This window comes from Sorex fumeus, unplaced genomic scaffold (genome assembly GCF_029834395.1).
Source record: "Sorex fumeus unplaced genomic scaffold, SorFum_2.1 ptg000153l, whole genome shotgun sequence".
In the NCBI taxonomy this organism is placed as follows: domain Eukaryota; kingdom Metazoa; phylum Chordata; class Mammalia; order Eulipotyphla; family Soricidae; genus Sorex; species Sorex fumeus.
The window spans coordinates 2,160,568-2,172,696 of NW_026606210.1; the positions used below are offsets into that span (position 1 = coordinate 2,160,568).

The 12,129-nt window shown below is 67.6% G+C and overlaps 2 protein-coding genes across 2 annotated transcripts in view; one reads left to right on the forward strand and one right to left on the reverse strand.

Moving 5' to 3' along the window:
• The window catches only part of MPPED1 (metallophosphoesterase domain containing 1), a 225,515-nt gene that overhangs the window by 84,719 nt on the left and 128,667 nt on the right, over positions 1-12,129 (reverse strand). The window lies entirely within an intron of this gene.
• SULT4A1 (sulfotransferase family 4A member 1) lies at positions 1,846-10,567 on the forward strand. Its single transcript, XM_056107029.1, has 7 exons — positions 1,846-2,072; positions 5,595-5,725; positions 6,240-6,320; positions 6,498-6,624; positions 7,767-7,861; positions 8,545-8,683; positions 10,189-10,567. The coding sequence occupies exons 1-7, from the start codon at positions 1,904-1,906 to the stop codon at positions 10,299-10,301; spliced, it is 855 nt and encodes a 284-aa protein (XP_055963004.1). The 5' UTR covers positions 1,846-1,903; the 3' UTR covers positions 10,302-10,567.

Consider the following 12,129-nt stretch of genomic DNA (forward strand, 5'->3'; position numbering starts at 1 on the left):
GATTAATCTAAGAAAATTACAGGCAAGATTTGAAGAGTGAAAGCTACAAAACACTCCTGTTTTGTGTAACAGGGAATTAAATTTGCTAGTCTGCCTCCCTGAAAATAGACTGTCTTTCTTGGATTACGGGGTAGGAGCCCTGAGATTAATCTCAAGATTCTTTTTTTGGGGGTCACACCTGGTAGTGCCCAGGGGTTACTCCCGGCTCTGCACTCAGGAATTACTCCTGGTGGTGCTCAGGGGACCCTATGGGATGCTGGGAATCGAACCCGGGTCGGCTGTGTGCAAGGCAAACGCCCTACCTGCTGTGCTATCACTCTGGCCCTGTTCCCGTTTTCCACTGGAAAGTTTACTTAGCGAGTTGCACAGATAATTTTTTTTAATCCTCTCTGTGTAGGAGACGGGCAGTTATTTGAATAGATCAGTTTATTCTATTCTGCTGTCATGGGTCTGGCTCGTGTCCCACGTGGGTCCGCAAGGCACAGACTGTTTTTGATTTAGCTGAAATGCAAACTCCGGTGTCCTTTCCGACCTATCCCCATAACTAAAAAAAGACTTTTAATGTTATTTATTTATTTAATTATTTAATTTTGGCGGGGGGGGGGGGAACATAGCTGGTGGCTGACTCCTCACTCTGTGCTCAGGAATGACTCCTGGCTAGGGTTTCGGGGACACCTGGGATGCCGGGGATCGAACCCGGGTTGGCCTCGAGTGAGGCAGGTGCCCTACCTGCTGTGCTATCACTCCAACCCCAACAACAACAACAATTTAAGCTTCTCTTGTGCGTTCTTTGCTTGACCCTGGAGTTGGTCTTTCTCCAAGAACCCCCAATTTCTTTGAGTGGAAAAGGATTCCGAGGCCCATACTGGGTGTGTCCAGGATTACTGGAACCCAGTGTGTAAAGTCTCATCCGCAGAGATAAGAAACAGACCATTAAAAAAAGCTGCTTTCCGGCCCATACCTCCGCGGGCAGCAGCAGAGCTGAGAGCCTGCCGGGGAGCCGCATCTGAAGCCTCAGCGCCGCTGCCTGGTGCCAGGACCCAGTTGTTCTCAGTAATATCCCTGGCCGCCAGCCTGCAGCGCCCGGCGTCTCCTCCCTCGCCGATGGCCCTCGGGCGGGGGTGGGCAGATACCCGCCCCTCGCCCCCTCCGTCAGCACCCAGGCCTGGAGCCCACCAGTCCCTCAGCGAACAGAGCCGGGCTTGGTGCCCTCCCTCCCCAGAACGCCGCTCCGAGGGGCGCCCGAATCCGCCTTAGACCTCGGTTGCTCCCAAGCGGGGCCGGCCTGAGAGAAACCTTAATTGTGCATTGATTTGACTTCTGGGCCACACCCGGAGGTGCCCAGGGATGCTCTTGGCAGGGCTCCGGGGAGCCTGTGGGATGCCCAGGATGGAATCCGGATGGGCCAGGCGCAAGTCAAGTGCCCCATCCTCCTGCACCGGGGCTCTGGCCCCAGAAACACCAGATTTGGGATGGGAAATGCAGATTTGGGGGAAAGCGCGCGCCTCGAGAGGTCGGGGCTGGGCCCTGGCGTTGCTGGGGCCATCCGGGTGCACATTCTCCCGAGCTCCCCAAGCGGGTTTTTTGCAAAGGGGCCAGGGGAGCCCGGACTGAGGGGAGTCAGGGGCGCCCAGGGAGCCGAGCTCCGCGCGGGGACGAATCCGGAAAGGTGCCGCTCCCCCGGGGGCGGGCGGGGACCCGGGAACGCAGGCGCGGCGCGCGCGCGCGCGGGGGCCCCGGGAGGCCCGTGACGTCACGGGGCGGCGGCGCGGGGCGGGGCCATGACGTCACGCCCGGCGGGCGGCGCCGTGACGTCACGCCTGCGGAGCCGCCGCGCGGCGTGCGGGGCGCGGGGCGCGGGGCGCGGGGCGCGGGCGCGGACGGGCCGGAGCGGGCGGGCGGCATGGCGGAGAGCGAGGCCGAGACGCCCAGCACGCCGGGCGAGTTCGAGAGCAAATACTTCGAGTTCCACGGCGTGCGGCTGCCGCCCTTCTGCCGCGGGAAGATGGAGGAGATCGCCAACTTCCCGGTGCGGCCCAGCGACGTGTGGATCGTCACCTACCCCAAGTCCGGTGAGCGCCGCGCCGCCCCGCCCGCGTAGACGCGGCGCCCCCGCCCGCGTAGACGCGACACCGGCCCGCGTAGACGCGACCCCCGCCCGCGTAGACGCGGCGCCCGCCCGCGTAGACGCGACCTCCCCGCCCGCATAGACGCGACCCCCCCGCCCGCGTAGACGCGACCTCCACGCCTGCATAGACGCGACCTCCCCGCCCGCATAGACGCGACCCCCCCCCGCCCGCGTAGACGCGACCCCCCGGCCCGCGTGGACGCGACCTCCCCACCTGCATAGACGCGAACCTCCCCGCCCGCGTAGACGCGACCCCTCGTCCGTGTAGACGCGACCCCTTCCCCCTCCCCAGCACGCGTAGACGCGACCCCTTCTCCCCCGCGCCCGCATAGACGCGGCACCCGTGCCCGGCGGGGTGGGGGCGGGGGGTCGCCCTCGCCCTCGCCGCCCGCCCACCCGGTGCCCGCCGCAGCGGGGGCGGCGCGCGTTCGGGGCAATCCAGGCCTTTGGAGACGCGCGCGCGCGCGCGCGCACGCTGGTTCCCTGCTGGACAGCGCCCGGCGCGGATCTCCTCCGGAGCCTCCGGGGCCCGACTGTCCGGCGGCGGGCTGTGTGACCTTGGGCACTCACTCAGCCTCTCTGGTTCCGGACCCGCGCGGCCCCCGGGAAGGGGCTGTGTCCAGCCCCGGTTCCTGCCCGGGCCCGGGTGCGGGGGAGGGGTGCCTGGCCGCAGGGCCCGGGCGGGGGGTCAGGCCGGGAGGTGGGGGTCAGGGGGAAGGCGGGGTGCAGCCCCCACGCCCGGGCATCGGGGCTCGCGGGGAAGTGGCCCGGCCAAGGTCACTCAGCCCGCGCGGGCCGGGAGCGCGGGTGGGCACTGCCCCCACTGCTGGCCGCAGACTGGGCCGAGGGGAGCCCGGGCAGCTGCCCTCTGGCCCTCTGGACCCCGCAGCCCGGGCTGTGGTCAGAGCCGGTGCCGGACCCGGCGGGAAGTTTGGGGGCGCCCTGCCCGCGGCTGGCAGGGGAAGGGGAGCTTGGCCCCGTGCGCGCCCCCGGGACGCAGAGGGGCGCAGGGACCCCACGCCCAGGGCACCCTGGGGATGTCCGCGCTGCCCGTGTCGCTCTGGAAGAGAATCTGCAGGTGGCTGGGCTGAAGGTGGGGGTGCGGGGAGGGGCTGTCACACCTGTGAGCACACGGGGCGGCCAGGGCGGCTCCCCGCTGACCAGGGCCCTGTGGCTCCTGCCAGGACCTTTCTGGACCCCTCGGTCAGGGCAGGAGCTGGTGTGGGCACCACCTGGGCGGCACGTGTCCGGCGTGTTGTAAACACGCTCTGAGTGGACAGTCCACGCTTGCTACCCGCCAGCAGCCCTGCTGTCCTCGGCCCCCTGTCCCCGTCCCCCCCCACGCCCGAGCCCCAGTGCTGCCCAGTTGGAGCTGTGTGGGGCCACCCCAGCAGGTTTGCCTCCCGCTGGGCTCTGAGCTCCAGCCTGGCAGTGTCTGGGCACAGGCTGTCCCCTGCGGGGGAGCCGCAGCCAGCACTGGGAGCCCCGGCCTCGCCCAACTCAGGGGTGCTGGGCTGGACCCCACAGGGCAGGGCTGGGCCTTCTCGGCCTGACCTGGGCTGCAGCCCTGACCGTCGCCCTGTGGTCCGCCCCAACGCCTGCCCTGAGGCCTTTCCCTTGGAGGGTCGTCAGCCCCAGGGGACACGCATGGAAGGGTCAGGGGCCACACTTGGGTCCTCGGGAGTCTGGCCTTGTTGACTCTTAGAGGGAGGAGCATGTGTGAGGAGAGTGTGCGTGCAAGTGAGGGAGAGAGAGAGAGAGAGAGAGAGAGAGAGTGTGTGTGAGTGCCAGAGTTTGAGGGAGAGAGAGCGAGAGAGCGAGCGAGAGTGTGAGGGAGACAGTGTGAGAACGAGTGTGTGAGTGCGAGAGTGTGAGGGAGAGTGCAAGTGAGGGAGAGTGAGAGCGAGTGTGTGAGGGGAAGAGTGTGAGTTAGTGTGTGAGTGCGAGGGTCTGAGGGAGAGAGTGTGTGTGAGGAAGACTGTGTGAGGGGGAGTGTGAGTGTGAGGGAAAGTGAGTGTGAAGGAGAGCGTGAGGGAGGGTGTGTGAGGGAGGGAGGGTGTGAGTGTGAGGGAGAGTGTGAGTATGGGTGTGTGTGTGAGTACGCGTCTGCATCTGAAGGTAGGAGTGTGTGGTTGTGCATATGTGAGTGTGTGACAGAGACTCTGCGTATGGCTGAGTATACATGTGTGTGTATGTAAGTGGTTGTAGGTGTGAGTGAATGTGTTTTGAGTGTGTGTGCGTGTTTGAGTGTGAGTGGGTGTGTGTGGGTGTATGAATGTGCATATGTGAGTGTGTGAGTGCGTGCATGAGTGCGCGTGTGAGTGGTTGTGTGGGTGTGTGTGGGGAAGTGTGTGTGTGCATGAGTGCGTGTGTGAGTGGTTGTGTGTGCATGTGTGTATCTCTATGTGTGTGTGTGTGTGTGTGTTGGGGACTCACCCAGGAACCTACTCAGGTCTCTGCAGCTGAGGCAGATAACTCCGGCTGTCCCTCAGGCAGTGCCCTGGGGAGCCTGAAGTTGGGGCCTGGGAGACCCGTGGTGCGGCAGCTCCCAGGGCGGTGCTCCCAAGTGCGGGGTGAGGGCCCAAGCCTGGCGTCTCCTGCATGTGGGGACCCCCCCAACCCCAACCCCTGGGCGGACCAAGTAGGGGGCCTGGAAGCGAGTGTGGGGCTCAGTGCTGTGTGCCCACTTGGGGCGTGGGTGTAGCCCGGCTGCAGGGGCCCGCCCCCTACCCCCCTCCCAGCCTCTGCCCAGCCAACAGCATTGGGGGACTGTTCTAATGGGGTCTCTGCCGGGGGCATATCCTCAGCCTCCACTGGGAGTTTTGCCATGTGTGTCTACGTGGGCTGGAGGGTTTCAGCGGCATCCAAATGGCCAGATTCCTTCTGGCGTGAGTCTACATCGTTGTGGGGCTCCAGCAGTGTCTACACGGCCAGATTCCTTCAGGCGTGTCTACACTGGCTAGAGTGTTTCAGCGGTGTCCATATGGCCAGATTCCTTCTGGCGTGAATCTACACTGGCAGTGGGATTTCAGCAGCGTCTACACGGCCAGGTTCCTTCTGGCGTGTCTACACTGGCTGGAGTGTTTCAGCGGTGTCCACAGGGCCAGATTCCTTCTGGTGTGATTCTACACCGTTTCAGGGATCCAGCAGTGTCTACACGGCCAGATTCCTTCTGGCCTGAGTCTACACTGGCAGTGGGGTTTCAGCAGTGTCTACACGGCCAGGTTCCTTCTGGCCTGAGTCTGCACGGACAGTGGGGTTCCAGTAGGGTCGACACGGCCAGGTTCCTCCTGCTGCGTCTACACTGCGTTCCAGCACGGTGTACCCACCCGGGCAGGTGCCCACCGTGGGTCTGTGGGTGGCCAGGCAGGCGCTGGTGTCCGGGGCCGCGTGCCCCCGGCGGCCGTGGGTGCGGTGGCCCCCGGTCCCGGCCCCGACCCCGGCGCCTGAGCCCGGCCGTCCGCAGGCACGAGCTTGCTGCAGGAGGTGGTCTACCTGGTGAGCCAGGGCGCAGACCCCGACGAGATCGGCCTCATGAACATCGACGAGCAGCTGCCCGTGCTCGAGTACCCCCAGCCCGGCCTGGACATCCTCAAGGTGGGCGGGCGGGGCGGGGGGCTCGGGGCGGGGACTTGGGGTACGGGGGTCCCGGGGTGGGGGAACTCAGGGTGGGGAGGACTTAGGCAGGGGACTCTTGGGGCATGGAGGGGCTCGGGGTCTAGGGGGCCTGGAGTGGGGGGACTTGGGCGTGGGGCACCCGGGGTCTGGGGGAAATCCGGCCACGGGGCAGCCCGAGAGGCGGCGGGGAGACCCCTGGGCGCGGGCGGGGGTCTGTGCCGGGCCCTCGGTGTCAGACGCGCAGACCCGCCCCAGGTCCTGTGGCCTCGGGGCTCCCCCCACCCCCAGCCCCACAGGGCCAGGCGCTGGTCTCGGGGGGGACGGCGAGGGACGTGTGAGGCGGCTGGTCCACCCCTGGGGACGTTCTCGCAGAGGCGAAGGGGTGGGGGTGGGGTGCTGTGCCCCCTGCCGGTGTCCCCTCCCCCTGCTCATGGGTGTGGTTGGACCCCCTGAAGCCCCCCCCCCCGGCCTGACGCCCAGCTCTGACCCCCAGGAGCTGACGTCCCCCCGGCTCATCAAGAGCCACCTCCCCTACCGCTTCCTGCCCTCCGACCTGCACGACGGCGACTCCAAGGTGACCCTCCCTGCCCCTCGCTCGGACCCCACCCGCGCCCCCGCCCGCCCGCCTGTTGCCTGCTCCTGGCCCTTCCTGGTCCCCAGCGTTGGGCGGGGGAGTGGGGGGCCGCCGTGCGCTCAGAGCCGGGGCGTGGGGGCCGGCGCGGGGTGGGCGCTCACGGCCGCCTGCCCGCAGGTCATCTACATGGCCCGCAACCCCAAGGACCTGGTGGTCTCCTACTACCAGTTCCACCGCTCGCTGCGGACCATGAGCTACCGCGGCACCTTCCAGGAGTTCTGCCGGCGCTTCATGAACGACAAGCGTGAGTGCGGGGCGGCCGCGGCCCGGGGGCTGGACAGTGGGTGGCGCTTGGCCCCGGGGGCTGGACAGTGGGCGGCCGTGGGCCTGGGACCTGGAAAGTGGGCGGCCGTGGGCCCGGGGGCTGGACAGTGGGCAGCTATGGGCCTGGGGGCTGGACAGTGGGCAGCTGTGGGCTCAGGGGCTGGACAGTGGGTGACCGTGGGCCCGGGGGCCAGACAGTAGGTAGCCATGGACCTGGGGGCTGGACAGTGGCCCGGCCTGGTGTGCACTCTGTCCCCTTCCGGCACGCAGGGCAGCCGGCTGGGACCCCGGCTCCCGCCGAAGCTCGGTTTGAGGCCCAGGAGGTGGGGACAGTGCTGGCCGCGGGCACTGCTCCACGTCTGCCCAGCTGGGGTCTCCTGGGAACCGCATCACCCACCTCCCTGCACCCCTAGGTGCCCTGTCTCTCTCTCAGGCTCTTCCTGGAAAACACTCGTGTTTCAGTTTTAGGGTTCGTCGTCGTGAGATTGGGTCTGCACACATGCACACACGTGCACACACGCATGCATACACATGCACACGTGTGCGCACACACAGTGTCATGGTGAGGCTGGGAGCAATGCGCTGTCGCCTTGGTTGGTGCCGTGGGGGAAGGATTGAGGGGCTGGGGCAGTGGGTGGCACTTGTCTTGTAGGTGACCATCCTGGGTTCAATCCCGGGCACCCGATGTGGCTCCCTGAGCACTGCCAGGAGTGAGCCTCAAGCACAGAGCCAGGAGTCAGGTCTGAGCACAGAGTCAAGAGTCAGCCCTGAGCACAGAGCCAGGAGTCAGCCCTGAGCACAGAACCAGGAGTCAGGCCTGAGCACAGAGATGGGAGTCAGCCCCGAGCACAGAGCCCAGAGTCAGTCCTGAGCACAGAGCCAGGAGTCAGCCCCCAGCACAGAGCCAGGAGTCAGCCCCGAGCACAGAGCCAGGAGTCAGCCCCGAGCACGTCCGGGAGCGACTCAAAACAACAACAAAACAAAGGGCTGCGGTGGGTGGATTCGGGGGTCGGGCTCCGCGTGGGGGGGCTGTGGGGAGCCCTTCTGGAAGCTTCCCCAGAAGTTTTCATCTTCCCTTGGGGGAGGGGCCCCTGCTAGCGCTCCCGTCCCGTGTCCCCGCAGTGGGCTACGGCTCCTGGTTCGAGCACGTGCAGGAGTTCTGGGAGCACCGCACCGACTCCAACGTGCTGTTCCTCAAGTACGAAGACATGCACCGGGTGAGAGCCCACCCGCGGGTGCGCCGCGCCCCGCCCCGGGATCGCCCCGCCCCGCCCCGCCCCGCCCCGCCCTGCGCGGCCGCGGCCTGACCCCCACCCCTGGGCCCTCTGCGGCAGCTTGAGGCAGGGCCCAGGTCTTTCAAAGGCGGGTTTGCCTTCTGGACCCCCCCCCCCTTTCCCTGTCACGTGACCCAAATGGGGGGGAACCGCTCAGAGCTGTGAGCAGCACCCCATGCACACACCTGCACACACACATGCGTCCAGGTACACGCACACGCACACACGGGCCACCCCCACGCGCACAGACGTGTGCATGCACCCACAGGTGCAGACGCATGCATGCTCCCACGGGCCCGCCCCCACAGGCGCACACCTGCCTGCACACACCTGTACGCCAACCCCCTGCACCCGTGCCCGCGCCACCCGTCCCTGGGCCTGTAGGGGAGCGGTGCCTGGCGTGGCCTCCAGGGGGCGCCCTCGCTCCGGGCCTGTGCCGGGGGCGGGCCGGGGGGCTTCCCGGGGATCCCGGGGGGGGCTTCCTTGCACCCTCCCACTGGCCTCCACCGCAGCCCCCGTGCCTGCCCCCTGCCCCCCAGCCCTCACGCCGCGTCCCCCGCCCCCGCCCGGCCGGGACAGCCGCACCCTGACGCCCCCCGCCCCCGTGCTCTCGCCCCCGCCCCCAGGACCTGGTGACCTTGGTGGAGCAGCTGGCCCGGTTCCTGGGGGTGGCGTGTGACAAGGCGCAGCTGGAGTCGCTGACCGAGCACTGCCACCAGCTGGTGGACCAGTGCTGCAACGCCGAGGCCCTGCCGGTGGGCCGGGGTACGCTCGCCCCCGCCCCGCCCCGCCCCGCCCCCGCCGCGGGCCCCCCGGACGAGCTTAGGACGAGCTGGGGTGCCCCCGCCCGAGACCCCGCCCCACCCACGCGGGCCGCTGGGGGCTCCGGCGCTGCTCCAGCCTCGGGGTGCGGGGGCTGGGGCAGCTTGAGGGGTGGGCTGGGGGGGGTCTCTGCACGCAGCTGCCCGCGTCCCGGGGCGTCCCGGACTGAAGCTGCTTGCTGGGGGTTGGGGGCGCGGGGTGCCCACCCAAGCCAGCGCCCCGGCCCCCAGGCTGGAGGTTCGGAGCGGTCTCTGGCGGGGAGGGCGCTCGAGGGGCGAGCTGGGACCCCCACCCCGCCGCCGGCCAGGCCGACCAGGATGCCCCGCCCCGCCCCCCGCCGCCTTTTTAACGTTGATTTGCTCTTTTTCAGTTTTGCTTTGCCGCGTTTTGTTGCTCATGGCCGGGGTGCCCGTCGCGCCTCCCGATGTCTCTGCCCGTCATTGTCACCTCGGTTTGGCTTTTGTGTCCGGTCTCGGGTTCGATTTTCTGTTGCACGTGGCCGCTCGCAAGGAACACCCGCCTGCGCGCGGGGGGCGCGGGTGGGCCTCGGTGGCGCCGCCCTCCCGCCCCCAGCCCGCCCGCGGGGGCCCCTCGCCAGCTCTCGGGACCCCCACCCGCCCGGCCAGATAACCACGAGACCCCACTGAGGCAGTTCAGGGGGGTCGCGGGTCTGGAGTGGCCAGTGGCTGGTGTCAGCGCATCCACGTGGGCCCCCCAGCTGGTCCCCTCGTCTTGGGGTGCAGAGGCTCCCCCTTAGCCCCACTGCGGGGTCCCCGCACACTGTTGTGGCTTCAGTGAGCTGTGCGTCCGGGCTGGGGGTGCGGGTGGGGGGCGCCCCAGGCAGTGGTGGGACCGCTCAGAGATGTGCTCCCGGACGGGGGTTGGGGTCCCCACGCTCAGCATCTTCCTGGCCGCCCAGCGTGGACACAGGGCAGGACGCAGCCCGCAGGCCTCAGCTTCCCAGCCCCCACCTCCAGTAGACAGGACAGGGACACCGGGCCAGCCAGAATGGGTCTGGCGTCTTGGGGTCCCCTTGGGTCTGCTTCTGTGGCTTTCGGTCTGGGGGCGGGGTTCTGTCCGTGGGCGTGGCCTTGTTCTCGGGGGCGGAGCTCTGCCCGGGGCGTGGCCTTGTCTTCAGGGGCGGGGTTTGTCTAGCAGGACTCCGCCCGTGGGCGTGGCCTCATGCTCAGGGGCGGGGTGTGTCTGGGGTGGGGCCTTGCCCATGGGCGTGACCTCATGCTCAGGGGCGGGGTTTGAGTTTAGGGGTGGAGCTTGTGGGCGTGGCCTCACGCTCAGGGGCGGGGCGGGGCGCTGCCTATGGGCGTGACCTCATGCTCAGGGGCGGGGTTTGAGTTTAGGGGTGGGGCACGTGGGCGTGGCCTCGAGCTCTGGGGCGGGGCTTGCGTCTGGGGGCGGGGCCTACTCAGGTCCAGCATCCTCTGTTGCAGGCCGCGTGGGGCTCTGGAAGGACATCTTCACCGTGTCCATGAACGAGAAGTTCGACCTGGTGTACAAGCAGAAGATGGGCAAGTGCGACGTGGCCTTCGACTTCTGCTTGTAGGCGCCGCCGCGCCCCTGCATGCCCGCCCATGCTCCGCTCGCCCCCGTGTCCTGTGCGCACCTGTCACTGTGGACACGCCGGCCACTGCCCCGGGTCGCAGGAGGGCCCGGGAGGCGGCGGCGGTGGCCTCCAGCTCTGCTCCCCAGCGGGTGCGGGTGGCCCGCGCGCGTGTCCGTGCCCACCGCGAACGCCCGTCTCAGCCCCTCGGCACTGCTGGGACCTCAGCGCTTTGCACTGGAAACCTGAATAAATGTCCGTCAACCAAACTCGCGCTCCTTTCCAGGGCGGGCTCAGGGTGCGCAGGGGACCCGACGGGGCAGGGCGCGCGGGGGGCTCCTGGGTGCAGAGCGCGCAGTGGGGGTTCCTGGGGTGCAGGGTGCACACAGTAGGGGCTCCTGGCGTGCAGGGTGCATAGGGGGACTCCTGGGGTGCAGCGCGCGCATGGGGGTTCCTGGGGTGCAGGGCGCACGGGGCATCCTGGGGTGCAGGGCGCGCAGGGGGGCTTTTGAGGTTCAGGGCGTGCAGGGGGCTCTTGGGTTCAGGGCGCACAGGGGCACTCTTGAGGTTCAGGGTGCCCAGGGGGGGCTCCTGGGGTTCAGGGCGCTCAGGGGGCTCCTGGGTGCAGGGGGCTGCTGGGGTGCAGGGTGAGCAGGGGTTACCTGGCGGGGCCAGGGCACGCAGAGGGAATCTGGCAGGCACAGGGCAAGAAGGGGGACAAAAGGAGAGGCAGGTGGGCGGAGGGAGGGGACAAGTGCCACACTGGTCTAATCCTGCGCTGCACCCTTGGGGCTAGCTGGGAGGCACCCGACCCCATTCAGCAGCGGCTGGGCAGGCTAGTGACTCGTGCCGAGGGCAGCAGACCGAAAGGGGGACGTGGGCGTCCCACGCAGTGCGGGTCCTGGGAAGGCGCCCGTCACGCAGCTGGCCCGCCCCCACCCGCCTAGGTGCCCACAGCGCTGCGTCATCCACCAATCTCTGCCTGGCGGCGCCCCCGGTGCTGGCTGGCACCAGATGTCTGCGCTGCTGTCCTGGAATCCGTCCCGTGGCCGTTGATGCAGGGAGCCGGTGCTCTATTAAAAGCTGTCTTGGCGGGCGCAAATGAGTTGAAAGAAAGAAGTACCGCACCCAAAGGTGCACTTTCTCCTCCTTGGGAGTGGGCGCCCCAAGACCCTGTGCCAGGCCGTGCATCGGTGGGGCGTGGGGAGGCAGCTGGATAGGGGACATCTGCAGCCCACCACCCCCCTGCAGTTTCCTCAGAAAATGTGAGTCGGTTGGCAATTCCGGGGGTGGGGCAAATTCAGTACAGTGGGGGCTTGGGGGCCTCCTGGCTCTGCCTGGGAACCAGGGGCTGTTTGCTCGGGTGCCCCAGCAGAGGGGGAGCAAGCCCAACACCCACCTCCCCCTCGCTGTGCTCTCCGGGGGTCCCCCCCACTAACAGGATCACACCCACCCAGTTTTCAGTCCCTGTTTTTTTTGCTCAGAAGACCCCTGACATCTCCCACCCTGGTGTCTCCACTGCTCGGGGGCAGCAGGGGAGATAGAGATATGGCGCCTTTACACACACACACACACACACACACACACACACATGCACGCACACGCACATGCTTCCTGAGGCCACCCCCTTCCACCTTCCTTGGGGTTGGTCAAGAAGTGAGCTGGGGGGCTGGAGCATTAGCACAGCGGGTAGGGCATTTGTCCTTGCATGCGGCCAACCCAGGTTCGATTCCCAGCATCCCATAGGGTCCCCTGAGCACCGCCAGAAGTAATTCCTGAGTGCAGGAACCAGGAGTAACCCCTGTGCATCGTCGGGTGTGACCCAAAAAGG